The 26,021-nt window shown below is 50.4% G+C and overlaps 1 protein-coding gene across 1 annotated transcript; it reads right to left on the reverse strand.

The window, feature by feature from the left end:
* Positions 1 to 6,329: 6,329 nt before the first annotated feature.
* LOC132394676 (zinc-binding protein A33-like) lies at positions 6,330 to 25,682 on the reverse strand. Its single transcript, XM_059971045.1, has 6 exons — positions 25,249 to 25,682; positions 25,076 to 25,171; positions 19,016 to 19,249; positions 17,988 to 18,010; positions 17,773 to 17,891; positions 6,330 to 6,881 (listed from the first exon to the last, which is right to left on the reverse strand). The coding sequence occupies exons 1-6, from the start codon at positions 25,657 to 25,659 to the stop codon at positions 6,349 to 6,351; spliced, it is 1,416 nt and encodes a 471-aa protein (XP_059827028.1). The 5' UTR covers positions 25,660 to 25,682; the 3' UTR covers positions 6,330 to 6,348.
* Between the last annotated feature and the right edge of the window lie 339 nt (positions 25,683 to 26,021).

Here is a 26,021-nt window from a genome sequence, read left to right on the forward strand (position 1 = left end):
TAAAATTAGATAGGAATATGGACAGGAAAGGAATGGAGGGTTATGGGCTGAGTGCGGGCCTGAGGGATCAGGTGAGTTGGCACGGTCTAGAAGGGCGGAGATGACCGGTTCCCATGCTATAATTGTTATACGGTTTTTTGGTTATACATATATTGTAATTGATTTACTTATTTATTTACTTATTGTTCTTCTTTGTTATCCATTGCACTGAACTGCTGCTGCTAAGTTAACAATTTCACAACACGTCGGTGATAATAAACCTGATTTGATTCTGATTGCTTCCTCGGTTTTGCGATCTGTCTGTGTATGAGTGGGCCACAAGTTCCTCATTTCGACTTTCTTCTGGGCAGTCGGTGGGCAGTTAATGCCCACATTGCACTGTGTTCTGCTCTTCCTGCAGTACCGGTTCCCGGCAGCAGGTGGGGATCCTGCACCGTGAAACGAGAAACGAGGGAAAATCTGCAGTGCTGGAAATTGTTAACCTCTCCCTCTCCCAGGGTGGAGCACCTTCCTGCTTCAAACTATCCTCCATCGTCCCTGTACCAAACAAGACCAAGGTAACATGCCCGAACGACTAACGTTCTGTTGCACTCACCTCAATGATAAGCAACTGCTTTGTGAGGTTGGTCAAGGACTACATCTGCAGCGTGCTGCCACCCACACCGGACCCCTGCAATTCACAACCGATCAACAGATGATGCAATAGCCACTGCTCGACATACCGTCCTTACATATCTGGGGAAGAATGGTGCTTATGTCAGAATGATGTTCTTGGACTACAGCATTCAACACAATTCCCTCCAGGCTCGACAGACAGCTCAGAAACCTCTCCTTTGTGCATCTGGATCCTGGACTTCCTGTCAGATGGCCAGCAGGTGTTGAGAGTGGGCTCCCTCACCTCCACCCCTCCGACTCTCAACACACGAGCTCCTCAGGGCTGTGTCGACACCCACAGCTCCAATCTGCTGATTAAATTTGCTGACGACACTACATTGATTTGGCCTAATCTCAAACAATAGCGAGGTGGCCTACAGGGAAGAAGTCATCTCTCTGATACAATGGTGTCAAGAAAACAACCTCTCCCTCAATGTCAGAAAAACAAAGGAGCTGGTCGTGGATTACAGGAGGGATGGAGACGGGCTAACCCCTATTGAATCACAGGATCTGGGGTTGAGAGGGTAAACAGCTTCAAGTTCTTCAGCATCCACATCACCGAGGACCTCACGTGGTCTGTACACAACAGCGCCTCTTTCACCTCAGACGGTTGAGGAAGTTCGGTATGGGTCCCCAAATCCTAAGAACTGTCTATAGGGGCACAATTGAGAGCATCCTGACTGGTATATGGGAACTGTACCTCTCTTCATCGCAGGATTCAGCAGAGAGTGGTGCCGACAGCCCAGCACATCCGTACTTGTGAACTTCCCATGATTCAGGACATTTACAAGGACAGGTGTGTCAAAAGGGCCCGTAGGATCACTGGGGACACAAGTCACCCTGACCATAATCTAATCCAGCTGCTACCATTCGGGAAGTGGTACCGCAGCATAAACCCCAGGACCAACAGGCTCCAGTGCAGCTTCTTACATCAAACATCACACTGAATGTTCTGTTTATTATAAATTACTATGATTGCACATTTAGACAGAGAGGTAACGTGAAGATTTTTACTCCACATGTATGTGAAGGATGTAAGAAATAAAGTCAATTCAATTCAATCCGAGCAACACACACAAAATGCTGGAGAAACTCAGCAGGGCAGGCAGCATCTACGGAAAAAAGTACAGTCGACATTTCGGGCCGAGACTCTTCAGCAGGACTGGAGAAAAAAACATGAGGAATCGCAGTCAAAAGGTGGGGGGGGGGGAGAAACACGAGGTGATGGGTGAAACCGGAAGCTGGGAAGTTGATTGGGTGAAAGAGACACAGGACTGGAGAAGGGTGAGTTCTATAGGAGAGAACAGGAGGCCATGGAAGAAAAGTGGGAGGAGCACCAGAGGGAGGCGATGGGCAGGCGAGGAGATGAAGTGAGGGAGGGAAAATGGGCACGGGGAATGGTGAAGGAGGGAAAATGGGCACGGGGAATGGTGAAGGAGGGGTGGCCATTACTGGAAGTTCGATAAATTGATGTTCATGCCATCAGGTTGGAGGCTACCCAGACGGAATATGAGATATTGCTCCTCCAACTGAGTGTGGCCTCATCGCGACAGTAGAGGAGGCCCTCGATGGACATGTGGGAATAGGCAGTGGAATTAAAATGGGCGGCTACTGGGAGATCCTGCTTTTTCTGGTGAAGCAGACTCCCAATCTACGTCGGGTCTCACCGATGTACAGGCCACACCAGAGGCACCAAACACAGTGTATGACCCCACCTGACACACAGGTGAAGTGTCGCCTCACCTGGAAGTGCCAGGAGGGAGTTCAGTGGGAAGGGACGAATGGACGTGAGTCGTGTAGGGAGTGATCCCTGCTGAAAGCAGAAAGTGGGGGAGAGGGAAAGATGTGCTTGGTGGTGGGATCCTGTTGGAGACGGTGGAAATTACAGAAATTATTAAGAGTGAGGACAGGTTCCGCTAGATGCAGGAGAGTGGTGGTGGAAGGGAACAGGTTGGGACGGGTGTCCAGAAAGAAAGAGAGAGCTCTGAGGCCTTCCTGCTGGTGGATGAAGGTGTACAGGGACTGGACATCCACAGTGAAAATAAGATGCTCGGGGCCAGGGAACGTGAAATCATTGAAAGATCCAGAGTGTGTGAAGTCACTGAGGGTTCACTCCATCCTGTGACAGTGATCCCGACACTCAACTCCTCAGACAGGGGACACATCGTCCCTGCATCCTGTCTGTTGAGCCCTGAACGATTTTGCGCTTCCCCGAGATCTCCTCTCATTCTTCTAAACAGGAGAATGTTATGTTCTCTGAGAACATACAACAGTACAGCACAGGAACAGGCACAGAAACTGAAATTTCTGATGTGGACTGTCAAGTTTGTCTAAAGTTACAACAGGACCTCAATCAACTGGGAATATGGGCAAAGGAATGGCAGAAAGAGTTCAAAGTAGGAATTGGGCAAAGTGACAACAGTACAGCACAGGAACAGGCACAGAAACTGAAATTTTCAGAATATACACAGTGAATGTCAGGGCCCTGGGGAGTGTTGTAGAATAGAAATACCCAGGGGATACATGAGATGGTTTGTCGTGTTACAGCTGTACAAGACATTGGGGAGACCACACTCAGAGTACTGGGTGCAGTTCTGGTCACCGAGCTGTAGAAAGGATGATATTCAGCTGGAATGTGTGCAGACAAGATTCACAGGAATGTTACCGGGGCTCAAGGGCTTCAGGAGAATCTGGATCAACCTGGACTGTTTTCCTGAAGCAAAGGAGACTGAGGGTGGACATTATTGTGATTAATGAAATCCTGCAGGGCCGTGATGAGGTCGATGGTCACAGTCTTTCCTCAGGGGAGGGGAGTCTAAAACTAGAGGATATAGACAAGCTCAGAGGGTAAAGATTATCAGGGGACCTGAGTGGCAAATTTTCCACACAGTCGGTGGTCGATAAATGGGATGAGCTGCCGGAGGAAATGGTAGAGGCCGATAGAATTGAAACATTTTTAGGACATTTGGATTGAAAATGTTTAGAGGAATGCTGGCCAATTGCTGTCAAATGAGATGTGCTGAGGAAGCCAGCTTGGTTGTCAGGGACATGTTACGTCAAAGGGCCGGTGTGTGTGCTGTCACCTCCATTAGTCTCATTTGGAAGAGTGGGACCTCACATCAGAGAAGGGCTGTACAGGGGGGAAGTCAGGAAGTTTTCCTGCATCCGTGTTTGAGTAATCCCAGTGTATCCAACACCTCACAATCTTCTTTACATCAAGATCCCACATTTCAGTGTCAAAGATATTTGCCTGACAATTTAAATAATTGATATTTAATCACCTTTTCAGCCTCCTGCTTTACACCTCTATTTATTCCCCGGACCTTTCCATCCTCCCTCTGGTCAGTCTGTACACTGCTCTGAAGAACATCAGAAACAGAAGCAGGGAGGCCATTCAGCCCCTCACACCTGCTCTCCCATTAGACATGATCCATACCACTTCCCTGTGCTCATGCTGTTTCTACTGATTCACTTTACATCCAAAACTCTATCCACATCTCTCCTCAACATAGTTAATGTGTAAATGTGCAGAGCCCTGTTAGATTGTGAGCTGTGTAAATACATTTATTCACCTCTGAATGGTCGTCCCCTCACTGTGTCTCCTCATGCTGACATCCCCGTTACCAGAAACATCATCCCTGCATCTACCTGGAGAGCCTGGAGTAAATCTCAGACTCTCTCTGTGTCTCCGCCATACACAAATACACACAGGGGGCTTCACCATTTACATTTCTCCATTGCGTCAATGACCAACACAGTCTGCCCGAGGATTGTGCTGGGATCAGCCGGCTTGTGTTGCCACACTTCCGGCTCCAAAATATCGTGTCCCCGTCTCTCTAACCTTCACCGTACCTCTCCGGGTAGTTCCAACCTGAGCATCAGTTTCTCTAATGGTCCACTCCCCTCTCCTCTCACATTCCTCCTTCTTTATCCCCCTTTCCGGAGGAAATTACACTGCACTCCCGTTTTTTCTTCAATCAGATGCTGGAAGAACTAAAACAAAACTGAAATTACTTGAAACCCACAACAGAGCAGGCAGTGTTTGAATCAATTCCAGGAGAGGTCACCAACGTGGAACATGAAGCCTGTTCCTCTCTCCACAGATCATGACCAACCTGTTGTGTTTTTCCCCACATTTCTTGCATATAAACTGGGTCCAAAACTGAATATCTGATTCAAAGTAGAGATCCCGACTCTATTTGCCTCGTAAGTTAGAGGAACAGCTCCCCATTTTCCGTCAGGGTGATCGGCAACCTGGCAGCATCAACATCGAACTTTCAAACTTCTGGAAATCGTTCCCTGTCACTTTTCATGTTTAATTGTCTCTCTCCTCCTGATCCACCAGCCCCATCGCCCTCTCTCTTTCCCCTCCTTCCCCACCCTCTCCTTCTGCCCATCCCCCACACACTCCTGAACCACCCTCTCCATCTGCCCATCACCCACACACTTCTCCCCCACCCTCCATCTGTCCATCACCCACACACCTCCCCCACTCTCCATCTGTCCATCACCCACACACTCCTCCCCACCCTCTCCATCTTCTCATCACCCACACACTCCTTCCCACCCTCTCCATCTGCCCATCACCCACACACTCCTCCCCACCCTCTCCATCTGCCCATCACCCACACACTCCTGAACCACCCTCTCCATCTGACCATCACCCACACACTCCTCCCCACCCTCTCCATCTGCCCATCACCCACACACTCCTCCCCACACCCTGCATCTGTCCATCCCACACACACTCCTCCCCACCCTCTCCATCTTCTCATCACCCACACATTCCTTCCCACCCTCTCCATCTGCCCATCACCCACACACTCCTGAACCACCCTCTCCATCTGCCCATCACCCACACACTCCTCCCCACCCTCTCCATCTGCCCATCACCCACACTCCTCCCCCACTCTCTCCATCTGCCCATCACCCACACACTCCTCCCCACCCTCTCCATCTGCCCATCACCCACACTCCTCCCCCACTCTCTCCATCTGCCCATCACCCACACACTCCTCCCCACCCTCTCCATCTGCCCATCACCCACACACTCTTCCCCACCCTCTCCATCTGCACATCACCCACACACTCCTCCCCACCCTCTCCATCTGACCATCACCCACACACTCCTCCCCACCCTCTCCATCTGACCATCACCCACACACTCCTCCCCACCCTCTCCATCTGCCCATCACCCACACACTCCTCCCCACCTCCCTCCCTTTACTCAGGGGTCACTTTCCCCTCCTGTCAGATTCCAAAATCTTCTGCCCTTTGTTACTGACACCTCTCACCTCCCAATTTCTGACACATTTCCACCCGTCCCTCATCTATCACCCCTCCCTCAGCTATTACCCCTCACCTGGATCCACCCTCACCTGCCCATTTCCCTCCATAAATGTTACCGGACACGCTGGGAGACCCAGGCGCTGGGAGTCCCGTGTTACCAAGATTCACCCTGACCTCCCTCTCCCAGTCAGTATCACCCCCACTTGCCCCAGTTACCCTGACAGTCCCGGTGGCCTTTAGCACCCGGAGGAGCCGGGGAGCTCAGGACCCGCCGTCCGCGGCTGCTGCTGAATCCGCAGTGTTTCTGTTCCGTTGACGGACGCGGTGAACGAGTTAAAATTAATGGATCGATAATTCTCACATCATGTTTATTTCACTCTCCGCACATCCCGGGACCCGACCCGTTTACAGACCCGGAGCGGAACCGGAGCAGATTCTCAGCCACTCGTTTTCATACCCAGTCCAGAAGAAAGGAGAAAGTTTCTCCGTGAATTTATTCCCAGTGAAGGTGTGGAGATGGGACTTGGTCTCCGCGTTGTAAAATGAAACTGTCCCGGACTCGTAACTGAGATAAACTCCCACCCTCCCGGGGATGGGATCGGCAGGGAGACGGGACTCAGGGGAGGTGTAAACCCCGAACACGTCATCACGCCGCCCGATGGTCCAGAATCCGGTCTCCGGACTCAGCGTGAACTTTCCCTTCCTGTCCACAGACTCTGCGGCGACTCCCAGATACCACCACCGATTCCCCATCACCTCCACCTCCCAGTAATGTCTCCCCGATGTGAATCCCTCCGATCCCAGCACACAACGCCAGTATGTGAACCTCTTCCCGGTGTCAGGGAGATTCCTCCGGGTCCCGGTGTAGCTCACACTCTTCCGATCCTCAGACACCTCGAGCCGCGGACCCGCCGTTTCCACATCCAGGGTGACAGAGACTGGGGGGAGAAGCAGAGAATTAGAGAGTCCCCGGGGATCGGGGGGAGACTCGGGCAGCGCGGCCCCGGGGATTGGGGGGAGACTCGGGCAGCGCGTCCCCGGGATCGGGGGGAGACTCGGGCAGCGCGGCCCCGGGGATCAGGGGGAGTCTCGGGCAGCGCGTCCCCGGGATCGGGGGGAGACTCGGGCAGCGCGTCCCCGGGATCGGGGGAGACTCGGGCAGCGCGGCCCCGGGATCGGGGGGAGACTCGGGCAGCGCGGCCCCGGGGATCGGGGGAGACTCGGGCAGCGCGGCCCCGGGGTACGGGGGGAGACTCGGGCAGCGCGGCCCCGGGGATCGGGGGAGACTCGGGCAGCGCGGCCCCGGGGATCGGGGGGAGACTCGGGCAGCGCGGCCCCGGGATCGGGGGAAGACTCGGGCAGCGCGGCCCCGGGGATCGGGGGGAGACTCGGGCAGCGCGGCCCCGGGGATCGGGGGGAGACTCGGACAGCGCGGCCCCGGGATCGGGGGGAGACTCGGGCAGCGCGGCCCCGGGATCGGGTGGGCGACTCGGACAGCGCGGCCCCGGGGATCGGGGGGAGACTCGGGCAGCGCGGCCCCGGGGATCGGGGGGAGACTCGGGCAGCGCGGCGCCGGGGTTCGGGGGGAGACTCGGGCAGCGCGGCCCCGGGGATCGGGGGGAGGCTCGGGCAGCGCGTCCCCGGGGATCGGGGGGAGACTCGGGCAGCGCGACCCCGGGGGTCGGGGGGAGACTCGGGCAGCGCGGCCCCGGGGATCGGGGGGAGACTCGGGCAGCGCGGCTCCGGGATCGGCGGGAGACTCGGGCAGCGCGGCCCCGGGGTACGGGGGGAGACTCGGGCAGCGCGGCCCCGGGACCGGGGGAGACTCGGGCAGCGCGGCCCCGGGGATCGGGGGAGACTCGGGCAGCGCGGCCCCGGGGATCGGGGGGAGACTCGGGCAGCGCGGCCCCGGGGATCGGGGGAAGACTCGGGCAGCGCGGCCCCGGGACCGGGGGAGACTCGGGCAGCGCGGCCCCGGGGATCGGGGGGAGACTCGGGCAGCGCGGCCACGGGATCGGGGGAGACTCGGGCAGCGCGGCCCCGGGATCGGGGGGAGACTCGGGCAGCGCGGCCCCGGGGATCGGGGGAGACTCGGGCAGCGCGGCCCCGGGGTACGGGGGGAGACTCGGGCAGCGCGGCCCCGGGGATCGGGGGAGACTCGGGCAGCGCGGCCCCGGGGATCGGGGGGAGACTCGGGCAGCGCGGCCCCGGGATCGGGGGAAGACTCGGGCAGCGCGGCCCCGGGGATCGGGGGGAGACTCGGGCAGCGCGGCCCCGGGGATCGGGGGGAGACTCGGACAGCGCGGCCCCGGGATCGGGGGGAGACTCGGGCAGCGCGGCCCCGGGATCGGGTGGGCGACTCGGACAGCGCGGCCCCGGGGATCGGGGGGAGACTCGGGCAGCGCGGCCCCGGGGATCGGGGGGAGACTCGGGCAGCGCGGCGCCGGGGTTCGGGGGGAGACTCGGGCAGCGCGGCCCCGGGGATCGGGGGGAGGCTCGGGCAGCGCGTCCCCGGGGATCGGGGGGAGACTCGGGCAGCGCGACCCCGGGGGTCGGGGGGAGACTCGGGCAGCGCGGCCCCGGGGATCGGGGGGAGACTCGGGCAGCGCGGCTCCGGGATCGGCGGGAGACTCGGGCAGCGCGGCCCCGGGGTACGGGGGGAGACTCGGGCAGCGCGGCCCCGGGACCGGGGGAGACTCGGGCAGCGCGGCCCCGGGGATCGGGGGAGACTCGGGCAGCGCGGCCCCGGGGATCGGGGGGAGACTCGGGCAGCGCGGCCCCGGGGATCGGGGGAAGACTCGGGCAGCGCGGCCCCGGGACCGGGGGAGACTCGGGCAGCGCGGCCCCGGGGATCGGGGGGAGACTCGGGCAGCGCGGCCACGGGATCGGGGGAAGACTCGGGCAGCGCGGCCCCGGGGATCGGGGGGAGACTCGGGCAGCGCGGCCCCGGGATCGGCGGGAGACTCGGGCAGCGCGGCCCCGGGGTACGGGGGGAGACTCGGGCAGCGCGGCCCCGGGACCGGGGGAGACTCGGGCAGCGCGGCCCCGGGGATCGGGGGAGACTCGGGCAGCGCGGCCCCGGGGATCGGGGGGAGACTCGGGCAGCGCGGCCACGGGATCGGGGGAAGACTCGGGCAGCGCGGCCCCGGGACCGGGGGAGACTCGGGAAGCGCGGCCCCGGGGATCGGGGGGAGACTCGGGCAGCGCGGCCACGGGATCGGGGGAAGACTCGGGCAGCGCGGCCCCGGGGATCGGGGGGAGACTCGGGCAGCGCGGCCCCGGGGATCGGGGGGAGACTCGGACAGCGCGGCCCCGGGGTTCGGGGGGAGACTCGGGCAGCGCGGCCCCGGGGTTCGGGGGGAGACTCGGTCAGCGCGGCTCCGGGGATCGGGGGGAGACTCGGGCAGCGCGACCCCGGGGATCGGGGGGAGAGTCGGGCAGCGCGGCCCCGGGGATCGGGGGGAGACTCGGGCAGCGCGGCCCCGGGGATCGGGGGGAGACTCGGACAGCGCGGCCCCGGGGATCGGGGGGAGACTCGGGCAGCGCGGCCCCGGGGATCGGGGGGAGATTCGGGCAGCGCGACCCCGGGGATCGGGGGGAGACTCGGGCAGCGCGGCCCCGGGGATCGGGGGGAGACTCGGGCAGCGCGGCCCCGGGGATCGGGGGGAGACTCGGACAGCGCGGCCCCGGGATCGGGGGGAGACTCGGGCATTTTCCCGAGGTTTTTCCTCGACCTGGAGGATCAACAAACACAAAATTCTGGAGGATCTCAGCGGTCAAGCAGCGTGTGATAAGGGAGATGTCCAGTCGGTGTGTCAAGCCAAGACATTACCTCAAGATCGGAAAGAAAGATGGGAGATAGCAGTGGAAACGGGTATGAGGAAGGGGTGGAGCAACAACTGGATCCAGATGAGGATGGGGTGAGTAAACACTGGAGGCATTTAAAGAGGCAGAATTCATCCGTGCCGACCAACTCGCTTGAATGAACTAGTTTCATTTACCTGTATTTGCCCATTGTTCCTTTAACCCTTTCCCACCCACGTACCTGTCCAGATGTCTTTTAAATCATTGTAACTGTATCCACCTCTACATTTTCCTTTAGCAACCTCCTGAGCTCCAGGAAAAAGACCAAGAATATTCAGCCTCTCCTTATAACCCAAACTCTCCAGTCCCAGTAACATCCTCGTAAATCTGTTTTATACCCTCTCAGTTTAATGACATCCTTCCTGTAGAAAGATAACCAGAACTGTACAGGGTGATCAAAATCATAAAGACAAGAAAGTCTGCAGATGCTGGAAATCCAAAGCAACACACACAAAACCCTGGCCCAAATCATCAACTGTTTATTCATATCCATAGATGCTGCCTGACCTGCTGAGTTCCTCCAGCAGTTTGTGTGTGTTACTCTGTTCCAAATGTGGCCTTCCCAATGTCTTGTACACTCATAACGTGACGTCCCAGATCCTGTACTCAGTATTCCGACTGAAGAAGACAATCACCTCCTGGTCTCTCTGTTCCACAACACTCTCCAGGGCCCCCGATTGCTGTGTAAATCCTGTCCTGGTTTGCCCTCCAAAATGCAACACCCTCATCTCTCTGAATTAAAATCAGTTTCCATCCAATGGCCCAGAGTCCAAATTAATCAAGATCTCGTTGTAATCTTGGATAAACGACGAGCAAGATGGTTATGTAGTGGATAACACATTACTGTTGCACCTCGGGGCATTCCAGAGTTTAGAGTTCAATTCCAACACCATCGGTAAAGAGTTTGTACTTTCTCCCCGGGACCTTGTGCATTTCCTCCAGGTGCTCCCGATTCATCCCTCACATTGGGGAGGAGTGGACAGCGAGGAAGACCATCATTACTTGCAGTGGGATCTGGGGCAGCTGGGAAAATGGGCTGAAAGGTGTCAGCTGGAATTTAATGCAGACAAGTGTGAGCTGTTGCTCTTCGGTAGGACCCCAGTGTCGGTCTTTCACAGTGAATGGTCGGGCACTGAGGACTCTGTTCCACAGCAGATCTGGGAACACAGGTCCAGAATACACCGAAAGTGGTGTTACAGGTAGATGGATGTTATGTTGAAGTAGTATGAGACCTGGGGCCGTCTAATTTGGGATATTGTGTACAGTTTTGGTCACCTACCTACAGGAAGGATGTAAAGAAGTTTGAAAGAGCACGGAGAAGATTTCCAGGGATGTTGCTGGGACTGGAGGACCTGAGTCATAAGGAAAGATTGAATAGTTTAGGACTTTATTCCTGTAACTTAGAAGACTGAGGGGAGATTTGATAGTATACAAAATTATGCGGGGTATGGATAGGGTAAATGCAAGCAGACTTTTTCCACAGAGGGTGTGTGGGATTACAACCAGAGGTCATGGGTTAAAGGTGAAAGATGAAAAGTTTAAGGGGAACATGAGGGGAAACTGCTTCATTCAGAGGGTTGTGAGAGTGTGGAACCAGCTGCCAGCCCAAGTGGTACAAGCAAGCTCGATTTAAACATTTAAGAGAAGTTTGGATGGTACATGGACAGTCGGAGTTGGAGGACCATGGTCCCGGTGCAGGTCGATGGGAGCAGGTAGTTTAAATGCTTCAGTACAGACCAGGTAGGCTGAAGGGCCTGTGCTGTTAGTTTCTATCACTCTGTGACGCTCGTACAAAGACATAACGGTTTGTAGGTTAAATGGTCATTGTACATTGCCCCGTGATTAGGCTGGTTTTAAATAGTTGGGGTGCTGGGTGGAGCGGGTCGTTGGTCTGGGACGGCCTGTTTCACACTGTCTCTAAATAAATAAATAACCTCTTCACTGTCCATGAAACCACCAATTTTAGAGTCCTTCACAAACCTACTAAACACGTCACCTACATTCTCTCCAAATCATTCATATGAATGATGTAAAACAGTGGACCCAGCACCGATCCCTGCAGAACAACCACTGGTCACGGGACTCCACCCAGACAACTCTGCATCCTATTGCAGATCGTACTGTATCCCATGTGATCTAACTCTCTGCTACCTTGTCAAATCCCTCGCTAAACTCCATGGAGACGACGTCTACTGCACTTTCATCAGCTGTAATTTTTTTATTGAGATACAGCACGGAATAGGCCCTTCCGGCCCTTTGACCCCCCACCACCCAGAAACCCGATTTAATCCGAGCCTGACCATGGGACAAGTTACAATGACCCCCACCACCCAGAAACCCGATTTAATCCGAGCCTGACCATGGGACAAGTTACAATGACCCCCACCACCCAGCAACCCCTTTTGTTACTTTTGTGGGAAGCCTGGTCATGCGGCATCCAATTGTTTTGCTATGAAAAGGGAAAAAGGGACAGAGAGAGAGAAAACCCCAAATGCCTGCGTTCAGACGGTTAAAACACCGCTGAAGAAGGAGGGGTCTGACCTAGTTCAAGAGGGACTTGAGAGATTTATTTCAAATGGGTTTGTGTCTGTGAAGGAGGGATCAACTCCGGTTCCAGTGAGAATCTGGAGAGATACTGGAGCTTTTCAGTCACTGATATTAAAGAGTGTTTTGGAGTTCGGTGCTGAGATGGAGATTTGAGAGTCTGGGGCGTTGAGAGTAAGTGTTCAGCACGGACTGCAAGGGCCGAGATGGCCTGTTTCCGTGCTGTAATTGTTATATGGTTATATGGTGGTGAATATTATCAAAGGTATTGGAAACGGAACTGAGACCGTGCTTTTGCATAAGATAATTCTGAAATGTGACTTGGTATCTGGACCAGTCACAATAGGGGTGCGGTCTGAACTACCGATAGACAATGTTGATCTCGTACTCGGAAATGACCTTGCAGGTGGGGATGTTTACCCAGCAGTTCAGCTAGCCAGTGAGCCTGCTGCTGCTGAGGGCCCGTCCATAGACGCTGATGTGTATCCCGCCTGCGTAGTCACTAGAAGCATGTCGGAAAAGGCTGCTGATGCTAATATTGATTTATCTAGACTTTCCTACTGTCCCTAAACCAACAGGACTTAGAGGGTAGTAAGGCTGAGGAGAGTAAGGAGGATGAGAAAGATGTCTTTATTGAGGAGGGAATTTATAGAAGAACTAAATAAAGATCCTGAAATTGTGGCTTTAAAAGAGAGAGCTCTCTCTGAGGATGAAATTCAGAAAGAGTCAGTGGGATATTACCTTAAAGATGGGGTGTTGATGAGGAAGTGGACATCAGCCACCGTGCCTGCAAGTGAGGATTGGGCTATTGTGCATCAGGTAGTGGTTCCAAAAGTTTACAGGGCTTCAGTTTTAAACCTGGCCCATAAGATGCCTTTAGGTGGACATTTCGGAGTAAAGGAAACAGTGCACAGGATGATGAGGGAATTTTATTGGTGTAACGTGAGGAAAGATATTATTAATTACTGTAGAGGGTGCCAGGCGGTGGGAAAACCTAATCAGGCCATCCCTAAGGCACCACTTCGGCCGATACCTGCGTTTGGTGAACCATTTTCCAGGGTCATAGTGGATTGTGTAGGTCCATTGCCAAAAACTGCAGCTGGTCATCAGTACTTGTTAACAATTACGTGTGCTGCATCTAGGCTCCCTGAAGCCATGCCTCCAATTGTCTAACCATGTCAGCAACTTCCCTATAATACCACGGGCTCTTAACTTGGGAAACAGCCTCATGTGTGGCACCTTATCAAAGGCCTTCAGAAAGTCCAAATATACAACATCCACTACATCCCCTTTATCTATCCCACTTGTAATCTGCTCAAAGAATTCCACCAGGTTCGTCTGGCAGGATTTTCCCTGAAGGAAACCATGCTGACTTTATACCATCTTGTCCTGTGTCACCATGTGCTCCATCACCTCATCCATAACAACTGACTCAAACACCTCAGCCACTGAGGTCAGGCTAACTGGTCTATAATTTCCTTTCCGCTGCCTTCCTCCTTTCTTAAAGAATTTTCCACTCCTTCGACACCATGCCAGACTCCAATAATTTTTGAAAGGTCATTTCTAATGCCACCATAATCTCTAATGCTACATCTTTCAGAACCCTAGGGTGCAGTTCCTGTGGTCCAGGTGACTTATGTACCTTTAGGTCTTTCAGCTTTTTGAGCACCTTCTCTCTTGTAATAGTAACTGCACCCACTTCTCTTCCTTCACACACAACATCAGGCATACTGTTAGTGTCTTCCACAGTGAAGACTGATGCAAAATAGTCATTTAGTTCATCCGCCATCTCCTTGTCCCCTGTTATTATTTTCCCTGCCTCATTTTCTGGCGGTCCCATATCCACTCTCATTTCTCTTTTATTTTTAACATACGTGAAAAAACTTTTACTATCCACTTTGATGTTATTTGCTAGCTTGCTTTCACATTTCATCTTTTCCTTTCCAATGATTTTTTTAGTTGCTCTCTGTAGGTTTTTAAAAACTTCCCGATCCACTATCATCCCACTAATTTTTGCTTTGTTATATGTCCTTTCTTTTGCTTTTACAATAGCTTTGACATCCCTTGTCAGTCATGGTTGTACTATTTTACAATTTGAGTATTTCTTCACTGTTGGAAGAAATGAAAACATACTCACGTCCTGCAGCTTCCTCATTTCCCCAGAAACACACACCATTGCTGCTCTGCTGACATCCCTGCCAGCAGCTCTTTCCAATCTACTTTGGCCAACTCCTGTCTCATACCACTGTAATTTCCCTTACTCCACTGAAATACTGCTACATCAGCCTTTACTCTAGTGGTCACCAACCTTTTTAAGGCCAAGCTCCCCTACCTCGGTCATAGTCAAAGGTGACATTGACCCCCAGATTGATTAGTTACACACATGCACACTGGGGCAGAAAAGACCGGAAGTAAAACCCCGCAACCCAGAAGTAGAAATAATGTATAAACACCAGGGGTACACACCCTTTTTTGCACCATGGACCGGTTTAATATTGACAATATTCTTGCCAACCAGCCGATGGGGTGGGGGGGGTGGGGGTTGGGGATTAAGCACGACCGGAATACAGCGATACTCAAAGCAGGTTCCTTATGTCCAGTCCATTCCACAATTTAGTTTTTGCAGCTCTCGGCACTTAGCTTTTGTCCCACTTGCTCACGTTTTCTCCACTCAAAAAACTCAGTGGGTTTGTCTTTAAGTGCACGGTGCTTGGAATCAAGGTACCGAAGCAGTTTTGAGGATTTCATTGCCTCATTAGTCAGCCTCCAGGCCCAAACTGCAGCCTCCGCCTGCCCGCCCGCCGCCAGACACCCTGGCCGGGTGCGGTTGGTCATGGGTGGGGTGAGAGGACAAGGTCAGGTCCGGAGGTCCCCGTGCCGGTTCCAGTCCGGAGAAAGCGACAGAGCGGGGAGTGTGACAGGGTGCCTGCCCCCCCTGTAGGATCTATCGGCCAACAAAAGTTTGTATCAGCAGATCGCAGCGAGGTAGCTGCTCTGCTACTTACTGAACCCTGAGCCCGAATTAGATCGTCTGTGAGTATTTTAGCACCGGGTTCCCCACGAACATTCGGTGTGGTGAACAGGTTTAGAGATGGCGCCCACCTCTCCGCGCTCCAGGCCAGTACCAACGGCACTTCTCACCGGCCGCGTGAGGCGAACCAGTGATTCCTGGCGCGAGGGTATCACTGCGTTTAGGCATCTGATGACCTCGCGTGCGTTCAAGTTCAACAGTGGGCGTGACAGGGAGTGAGGAAAGGTGCAGCTGACTCATATCGTTTCCTCGCGGCCCAGTGGCTGGGGACCACTGAATTACACTGTGCAAACACAAAGTACACTACAGATGCTGTGGTCAAATCAACATGTACAAACAAGCTGGATGAACTCAGCAGTCAGCAGGTTGACTGCTCGTTTCAACGGATGCTGCCCGACCTGCTGAGTTCATCCAGTGTGTTTGTACATGTTGAATTACACTGTGTAATGCGGGGGAGCTACACACACGCGCACTGGGCAGAAAGAACGGAACAAAACCCCGCAACCCGGAAACAATCTCTCAACAGTATTTGTGTATTTATTTTTGAATTTTTTTTGGGATCTACTGGGAAAGTCCCAAAGATCGACCGCTACTTTACTTGCTCCCTATCAAATTTCAAGTTAAACTCAATCATACTCTGATCACTGGTTCCTCAGGGTTTTTTACCTTCAGCTCCCTAATCGCCTCTGGTTCATTACATAACAGCCAATCCAGTATAGCTGATCCCCTCGTGGGCTCAATGACAAACTGCTTTAAATGCCATCTCTTAGGGATTCAACAGACTCACCCTTGAGATCCATTATCAGCCTGATTTTCCCAATGGACCTGCATGTTAAAATCTCCCATGACTACCAGAACATTGCCCTTTTGACACAGCTTTTCTATCTCCTGTTGTAATCTGTGGTCCACCACCCAGCTCTGTTGGAGGCCTGTATATAACTGCCATCAAGGTCTTTTTAACCTTGCTGTTTCTGAACTCAACCCACAAGTATTCAATATCTTCCGATCCAATGTCATATCGTTCTACTGATTTGATACCATTCTTTACCAGTAGAGCCATATCACCCCCTCTGCCTACCTTCCTATCTCTCCGATATAATGTATAACCTTGGACATTCAGATCCCAACTACAACCATCCTTCAGCCGCAATTCAGTGATGGCTACAACATCATACCTGGCAATCGGTAATCGTGCAACAAGATCATCCACTTTATTTCTTATACTACAGGCATTTAGATACAACAGCTTGAGTATCGTATTTGTTGTCCTTTCTGATTCTGCATTCCTAAAGTTTTGATACTCAGCCTGTTGGCTGCAACTGAGTTCCATCACCTGCCTGTCCTTCCTGACAGTCTGACTGCAGGCTATCATTACCATTTTTACCATCCGTCCTATCCCGAGTCCCTTCACTCCAGTTCCCACCCCCCTACAAAATTAGTTTAAACCCTCCCCAACAGCTCTAACAAACCTGCCCGCAAGAATATTGGTCCCCCTCGGGTTCAGGTGCAGCCCATCACTTCTGATCAGGTCATACCTCCCCCAGAAGAGATCCCAATGATCCAAGAACCTGAAGCCTGCCCCCTGCACCAGCTTCTCAGCCACACATTTACCTGACAGATCACCCTGTTTCTACCCTCACTGGCACATGGCACAGGCAGCAATCCAGGAATTGGTACCCAGGAGGTCCTAATTTCTGGATTAGAGAGAGGCAAGAGTGGACATCGGACTGCTGGAAAACAATGCTGGAGAGGTGGTAATGGGGGACAATGAAAGCGTGGGTGAACTGAAGACGTATTTTGCATCGGTCTTCACTGTGGAAGACACTAGCAGTATGGTGGAAGTTCCAAGTGTCAGGCAACGTGAAGTTAGCATTACTAGAGAACAGGTTCTTGGGAAATGGGAAGATCTTTAGGTAGCTGTCACCTGGACTAGATAGTGTACATGCCAGAGTTCAGAAAGAGGTGGCTGAAGAGATCGTGGAGGCATTTGTAACGATCCTTCAAGGATCACTAGATTCTTCAATGGTTCTGGAAGAATGGAAATTTGAAAATGTCACTCCACTGTTCAAGAAGAGAGAGCGAATAAAGGAAACTCTAGGCCAGTTAGTCTGACCTCAGTGGCTGGGAAGATGGTGAAGTTGATTATTAAGGAGGAGTTATCAGGGAACTTGGAGGCACATGATAAAATAGGCCATGGTTTCCTCAAGGGAAAATCCTGCCTGACAAATCAGCTGGAATTCTTTGAAGAAATAACAAGCCAGATAAACAAAAGAGAATCAGTTGATGTTGTGTACTTGGATTTTCAGAAGGACTTTGACAAGCCATATTTGGCATCTAATTATGACTTAGTAGTGTCTCATAAACAAGCACAAATGAATCTTATGTTTTACCGTGTTTAATGCCGCCAATCACTTCTTCCGATGCTATGTCGAGCAAATAGGGGTGATCGAATTTTTCAACCAATAGGGCACCATCTGTCACTGACAATGTCTGGGTATCATCACTCATCCTGTAAATATTATACATCTGGTTATAAACTGAACATCAGTGATACTTGAACTATTTTACAAATCCATACAGAGTTTCAGTAAAGACCATGTCCTACCTCCTCTTCCGACGAGCTTCCTCCTGAAATAAATCAAACACAGATCTCAATTGACTGAGACTGACCGTCAGCATCCGAACAGCAGGAATCTGAGACAAGTTATTAAAAACTGCCGAAAATTCTCACTTAACTTTCCCACTAACATGAACGGAGAAAGAGGGACATTGAACCATGGGAGAAAGTACAAGGAATATTTATGAGAATTATACGATAACTGAGAGAAGGAACTCACAGGAGAGACTGGACAGGTTTTAAGATTCTGAATGTATTTGATCAAAAATATTTCTGCTTGTGTGGAGACAATAAGTCAAAGATAAAAACATCAGTTGGTCGTTAATAGATCCCACAAGAAATGTCATGAAGAGAATGTGGAACTCACTGCTACAGGAATGGCTGAAGTGGAACAGCAGAGATTGAATGTAATGAGGGACCATGGAGTTGGGGACACTGTTACTGGGTGTGGTGAGTAGGTGGGAGGAGGCTTGTGCACCAGGGAAACTGATAGGAGAGAATGGACAGAAAGTCCTGTCTCTGATGAAAATGGGATATAATCTGATGAAGAATATTTCTGAAAAACAAAAGACAGTGCAAAATTCTCCAAAACAATGAACCTGATACAAACCAGATATAGATGGTAAATCCAATGTGTAGGTCACATTCTGGAATTCAACCTCAGTTCCCACTGATCAACAGAGAGACCCTCACACCCACTGCACCAGACACACTCACAGTCTGTGACTGCAATGGGATGTTACTCTGAGTCTTAGGGGATATTATACATGGGAATCACAGAAGTGATCACTGGCTCAGTGCGACGATCAGAGTAAACATTCCCGAGAAGGATGCAGACTGTCCAGCGATGTACAGATGTTGTGAGAGGCCGGTTTGGAGACAACAACCCTGAATGGTCAAAACATCCATCTGGTTTCAATCAGTTTACAACTCCAGTATCAGTAAATCCCACACTGAGTTAAAATACATCATTTTGTGACTATGTACTTTTACAGGACCAAACTGAAATCTCTCACCATGAGGAATATGATATTGTCTTGTTGATCCATCTGTTCCTGTAACTTTGAGATTTCCTTGTAGATGGCATTTAAATTCTTTTGAATTACTTGAAGATTTTTCTCCATTGGATTTAGAATCCTCTCCTCTTCTTCCCTGATATCTCGGAGGGCACGCTGCTCTTTCTCAGTGATAATCCGGCGCAGTTCATCAAACTGGGATGTGATCTGGGACTGAACGCTTTGTGACTGTTCCTGTCGAAGGAAAGGAGAGGCTGGTTTATTATTTGGCCCTGATGTATTTCCTTATGATATGGAAGGGTCTGTCCAGTCCACTATCATCCAAGAGGACCACAACCTTGCCGTTGGGTTTGGAGGCTTGTGTGCCTCAATGGCCCAAAGAACTCTGTTGGCTGGAATGTGGGCTTTCTGCTTTGACTCTTGGTGGGGTCACAACAGTCAAAACATCTGTCTGGTTTAAATCAGTTTTCAACTACAGTATCTGTAAATCCCACATTGAGTTGATTGTCGGCTAAAAGAAGGTACCGGTTACTGAGAGAACATGCAAACTCCACGCAGACAGCACTGGAGGTCAGGATCGATCCCAGGTTACTGATTTGATCATTCTGACCGAATCTGAACTTGAATTTTCTTACCGAACAAAAAATCTTTTATCCAATTAAAAACTCTTCCACCAACCCCCCATCTTGTGCAGTTTGTGCATCATGTCATGGGCTTTTTCTATGTCAAAATACACTGCAACTACTGACTCTATTTGCCCGAGCCTTTCTTATTTCAGTCTCTAACCTTATCACTGAGTCTATGGAATTCCTTCCTTTCCTAAAACCACTCTGATAACTTACCAGCATTCCTCTCTTCTCAAGCTGATATGATAACTTTTCTGTTATCATATTTTCCATGATCTTGCATATATTTGACGTTAATGCTATTGGCCTGTAGCTGGTGTGTTTTGACGGGTCTTTGCCAGGTTTCCTTATTGGAATGACTACTGCTTCTTTCCACGCACTTGGTAATCTTACCTCCTCCCACAATCTGTTGTAAAGATGCAGCAACTTCAAGAGCGCTCCTTAGCCTAGATCTTTTTTAGCATAACATAGGCACACCTCAGGGTAGTGTGATTAGTCTGATACTTTTCATCATTATGTCTTCATAGAGGTACCAGTGGAGATAGGTAGGTCACTGTTTGCGGATGATGGGGCCTTGTGGAAAAGAGGTAGGAACATGGAGCATATAATTAGGAAGCTACAAGGATTAATTGATGACGTGGTGGAGTGGAGTTATGATTGGGGTTGCCCCCTAACTCTCAACTCACGTCCTCTTGTATGAATCTCCCCTTTTCTCAATGGAAAAAGCCTATCAACATCAACTCTATCTAGCCCCCTCATAATTTTAAATACCTCTATCAAGTCCCCCCTCAACCTTCTACATTCCAAAGAATAAAGTCCTAACTTGGTCAACCTTTCTCTGCAACATAGGTGTTGAAATCCAGGTAACATTCTAGTAAATCTTCTCTGTACTCACTCTATTTAGTTAATATCTTTCCTATAATTCGGTGACCAGAACTGTACACAATACTCCAAATTTGGCCTCACCAATGCCTTGTACAATTTTAACATTACATCCCAACTCCTATACTCAATGCCCTGATTTATGAAGGCCAGCACACCAAAAACTTTCTTCCCCACCCTATCCACATGAGATTCCACCTTCAGGGAACTATGCACCATTATTCCTAGATCACTCTGTTCTACTGCATTCTTCAATGCCCTACCATTCACCATGTATGTCCTATTTTGATTATTCCTACCAAAATGTAGCACCTCACACTTATCAGCATTAAACTCCATCTGCCATTGTTCAGCCCACTCTTTTAACTGGCCTAAATCTCTCTGCAACCTTTGAAAATCTACTTCATTATCCACAACACCATATCATCTGCACACTTACTAATCCAATTTACCACCCCATCATCCAGATCATTAATGTATATGACAAACAACATTGGACCCAGTACAGATCCCTGAGGCACCCCGCTAGTCACCGGCCTCCAACCTGACAAACAGTTATCCACCACTACTCTCTGGCATCTCCCATCCAGCCACTGTTGAATCCATTTTACTACTTCAATATTAGTACCTAACGATTGAACCTTCCTAACTAACCTTCCGTGTGGAACCTTGCCAAAGGCCTTACTGAAGTCCATATAGGCAACGTCCACTGCTTTACCCCCGTCAATTTTCCTCGTAACCTCTTCAAAAAATTTAATAAGATTTGTCAAACATGACCTTCCACGCACAAATCCATGTTGACTGTTCCTAATCAGACCCTGTCTATACAGATAATTATATATACCATCTCTAAGAATACTTTCCATTAACTTACCCACCACTGACGTCAAACTTACAGGCCTAGGTTTACCCTGAGAACCCTTTTTAAACAATGGAGCAACATGAGCAATACACCAATCCTCCGGCACCATTCCCGTTTCTAATGACAAAATATTTCTGTCAGAGCCCTTGCTATTTCTACACTAACTTCCCTCAAGGTCCTAGTGAATAACCTGTCAGGACCCAGAGATTTATCCACTGTTATATTCCTTAAAAGCGTCAGCACTTCCTTCTCTTTAATTGTCATAGTTTCCATAGCTTCCCTGCTTATTTCCCTTACCTTATGCAATTCAATATCCTTCTCCTTTGTGAATACCGAAGAAAAGAAATTGTTCAAAATCTCCCCCATCTCTTTTGGCTCCACACATAGCTGTCCACTCAGATTCTCTAAGGGACCAATTTTATCCCTCACTATCCTTTTGCTATTAATATAGCTGTAGAAACCCTTTAGATTTACTTTCACCAAAGCAACCTCATATCTTCTTTTAGCTTTTCTAATTTCTTTCTTAAGATTCTTTTTACATTCTTTATATTCCTCGAGCACCTCATTTACTCCATGCTACCTATATTTATTGCAGATCTCTCTCTTTTTCCGAACCAAGTTTCCAATATCCCTTGAAAACCATGGCTCTCTCAAACTTCTAACCTATCCTTTCAACCAAACAGGAACATAAAGATTCTGTACCCTCAAAATTTCACCTTCAGATGACCTCCATTTCTCTATTACATCCTTCCCATAAAACAAATTGTCCCAATCCACTCCTTCTAAATCCTTTCGCATCTCCTCAAAGTTAGCCTTTCTCCAATCAAAAATCTCAACCCTGGGTCCAGTCCTATCCTTCTCCATAATTATATTGAAACTAATGTCATTGTGATCACTGGACCCAAAGTGCTCCCCAACACATACCTCCATCACCTCACCTATCTCATTCCCTAACAGGAGATCCAATACTGCCCCTTCTCTAGTTGGTACCTCTATGTACTGCTGCAAAAAACTATCCTGCACACATTTTACAAACTCCAAAGCATCCAGCCCTTTTGCAGTAAGGGCATCTCAGTCTATGTGTGGAAAATTAAAATCTCCCACAATCACAACCTACAAATATCTGCTATCTCCTTACAAATTTGCTCCTCCAATTCTCACTCCCCATTAGGTGGTCTATAATACACCCCTATAAGTGTTACTACACCTTTCCCATTCTTCAATTTCACCAAATGGTCTCCCTAGACGAGCCCTCTAATCTATCCTGCCAGACCACCGCTGTAATATTTTCACTGACAAGCAATACATCACCTTCCCCTCTTGTCCCTCCTATTCTATCACACCTGAAGCAACGAAATCCAGGAATATTTAGTTGCCAGTCACTCCCCTCCTGACACCATGTTTCACTAATAGCTACAACATCATATTTCCAGGTATCAATCCATGCTCTAAGCTCATCCACCTTTCTTAGAATGCTCCGAGCATTAAAATAGATGCATTTAAGAAATTCTCCACCTCTTCCTCTCTAGTTATCTCTGACAGTGCAAACAACTTTACTATCTTCTTTTTCTTCCTTCTCCCATACATCTATTCCTACACTCTGGTTCCCCTCCCCCCCCCCCCCCCCCCCGTATCTAGTTTAAATCCACTGGAGCCTCTCTAGCAAACCTACCTGCAAGAATATTTGTTCCCCCTCCAGTTCAGATATTAACTGTCCCACCTTCCCTGGAAAACTGCCCAATTATCTATAAATCTGAAGCCCTCCCTCCTGCACCATGTCTTCAGCCACGTGTTGATCTGCACTATCTTACTATTTCTAAACCCACCTGCACGTGGCACTGATAGAAATCCTGAGATTGCTCTCCTGGAGTTCCTGTCCTTTAACTTGGCACCTAGCTCCCTAAACTCACCTTTCAGGACCACCTCACTCTTCCTACCCACATCATTGGTCCCTACATGGCCGACGACAACCGGCTGTTCAACCTCCCTCTTGAGAATATTGAGAAGTCGACCCAAGGCACCAGGGAGGCAACAGACCATCCGGGATTCTCGATCTCTTCCACAGAACCTCCAATCTGTCCCCCTAACTAATGAATCCCCTAACACCACTGCTCTCCTCTTTTCCCTCCCTCCCTTCTGAGCTGAGGGTCCAGTCTCGGTGTCAGAGACGCAACCACTGCAACTTGTCCCTGGTAGGTCGTCCCCACCAACAGTATCCAAAACGGTATACTTATTGTTGATGGGAACGGTCACAGGGGTGCTCTGCTCTTCCTGTCTATTCCCCTTCCCTCTCCTGACAGTCACTCAGCTACCTGTCTCTTGACTCTTAGGGTTGACTATCTCCCTGTAACTCCTGATTTTTTTCTGCCACTGTTGGTCACTGTTGGTCAGGAGCTGCAGCTGGATGCACCTTTCACAGGTGTAGTCATCAGGGACAGCTGTGCTCGCCCTGACTTCCCACATACTGCAAACGAAGCACTCAACTGCCCTAACTGCTGCCTCCATTACCTACTCCTAATCTAATTAGAGTAATTAAAGGAGCTTACCCGGCCTTTCCTCACCTGGAGTGAAGCTCGTACTCAGCCTCTGCTCGCTTTTTAAATTCCCCCGCTGATCTCAGAGGCCGTACTTCACGTGCTTGCGCAGTCGTGCCCTGTTCAACCTCCCCTCTGCCTGTTCTCGCCGAACCCTGATTGAGCCAAAGCCAAAGCCCAAACTGATATGTTCAGATTCATCCTCGGTTCCAGCAAGTTTAAAATCTTCTCACTCAAACATCCGGCAAAATGTACGTTATGAAGTCCTTCAGTCAGTCACAAGAGTTACAGATCAGGGAGGTCAGGTAAAATTTCTACAGGTTCCAGCTCATGTAGGGGTGAAGGGGAATGAGAGGGCGGATGAGTTGGCAAAGAGAGCATTAAAGAAAGAAAATATAGAAATGCACATTAGTATCAGCAAAGCAGAGGCTAAGTGTGTAATCTGGAAAAAATCATCCAAATGTGGCAAGAAAGATGGGACAGAGAGGGGAAAGGGAGGCATTTATATCAAATACAAAAGAGTGTTACAGGTACTAGGGTAGAGAGTGGATACAGAAGAGAGGAAACTGTGTGGACTAGTTTCAGGTTGGGGCACTGTGCACTAAACAAAACATTGTAAATGATAGGGACACACCAGACAGGTTTGTGTGAGGAATGTCAGGAAGAGGAGCCAGTAGAACATGTAATTCTGAGTTGCAGGAAGTTTAGGATACAGAGAGAGATGATGACAATTAATCTAAGGGAATTGGGGGTGCAGGAATTCACATTAAAAGGGTTACTGGGCATGGGTGAGAGGGTACAGGTCTGGGTACTTTTAGCTTTCTTAAGGGATACAGGTTTTTTTTATAGGATTATGATGAATAAGCAGGATTATGGTACTAGGATGGCCAAAGAAAGAAGGATAAAGTGTAGTTTAGGGTATGTGTATGTGTGTGTGTATGTGTATGTGTACGGGAGAAGGCATTTCATATGTTAAGTCTATCGTCTGATCCGCACTCCGGAGCAGAAGGTGGCGGTAATGCACCATTAAGCTGGGTGCCAACCGCCGAAGAGAAGAAGATCATCCCAGGTTACTGGAGCTGCGATACTCTGCTATTCTTCATTAAAGGGAACAAGACTGCACAACGATGTTGGAAATTCTGCTCAGGAGCCTCACCCGAACTCCAGAAATCTTCTCTTTCTGTTCCTGCTCCATTTCCTGGAAGTCTGCTTGTCTTTTTGTGAGAGAGTCCAAGGAAGATTTAACTCGATCCTGGGAATTAAAGGAGGAATGGATTAGACAAAAAAAGACACAACATAAACAGACGATCGAAAGCGGGTTATTTTTACCTGGTAAATGTTAACGGCTTCGTTAACCGGCATGAAGTTGTGAGACTTGTGTTCCCGCGCATCTCTACAGATCAGGCAGATCAGTGTCTTGTCCGTCTCACAAAACAGCTTCAGTTCTTCCTCGTGTTCCTCGCAGTGAAGTTTACTTTCCTTCCCTTTCGGCTTCAGGTGCAGTTTTCGAGCTTTTTCAGCCAGTCTTGCTAACACCCGATTGACCTTGAGGGTGCGGTCTGCAAACTCCTCTCTACATTCCGGGCAGGAGTTTCTCTCCCCACTTTCCCAACACTGTGTGATGCAGGAGCGGCAAAAGTTGTGTCCACACTCCAGTGACACCGGATCGGTGAAGAAATCCAGGCAGATGGGACAAATTGCCTCCTCGGTTAAACTCTCGACCTGTCCTTTCGAAGCCATGTTAACTCCCGGTACTTCCCGGTTCAAGGTCCATTCACTTTCCTTTCACGTTCGGGAGCCGCTGAACCCGGCAGTACCGGGAATGTCCACTAGGCGCGCTGCAGACTCGGGAATGAACAACGTTGCTCCAAGTGTTCTCTGGGCAGGAATCGCGGCAATTTCCACGTCAGGGTGGGATCAGAAACACATTAGAGAGGTCTGACTATAAATGAACCCGGAACGCGGAGCCTGGTTCAGTGTGAAGTACAACTGAAAGGGACAATTCCTGAAAAGCGAGATAGACGGTTGGCCTATGTCCCTGCCTGCTCCAGCCCCACTGAACATGTCCTCATACATTGTCTCCATTCTAAACCCTTCAGGTC

This window comes from Hypanus sabinus, chromosome 5 (genome assembly GCF_030144855.1).
Source record: "Hypanus sabinus isolate sHypSab1 chromosome 5, sHypSab1.hap1, whole genome shotgun sequence".
Classification (NCBI taxonomy): domain Eukaryota; kingdom Metazoa; phylum Chordata; class Chondrichthyes; order Myliobatiformes; family Dasyatidae; genus Hypanus; species Hypanus sabinus.

Bases quoted from the DNA above. Each gene is read 5' to 3' on its own strand.
- LOC132394676 (XM_059971045.1), bottom strand. From the start codon at position 25,659: ATGGCTTCGAAAGGACAGGTCGAGAGTTTAACCGAGGAGGCAATTTGT. The intron at 25,172-25,248 runs GTAAAAATAACC...TTTAATTCCCAG, and splicing joins AAGCCGTTAACATTTACCAG to GATCGAGTTAAATCTTCCTT. The intron at 18,011-19,015 runs GTGAGAGATTTC...GATTTATTTCAG, and splicing joins ACAATATCATATTCCTCATG to GAGGAAGCTCGTCGGAAGAG.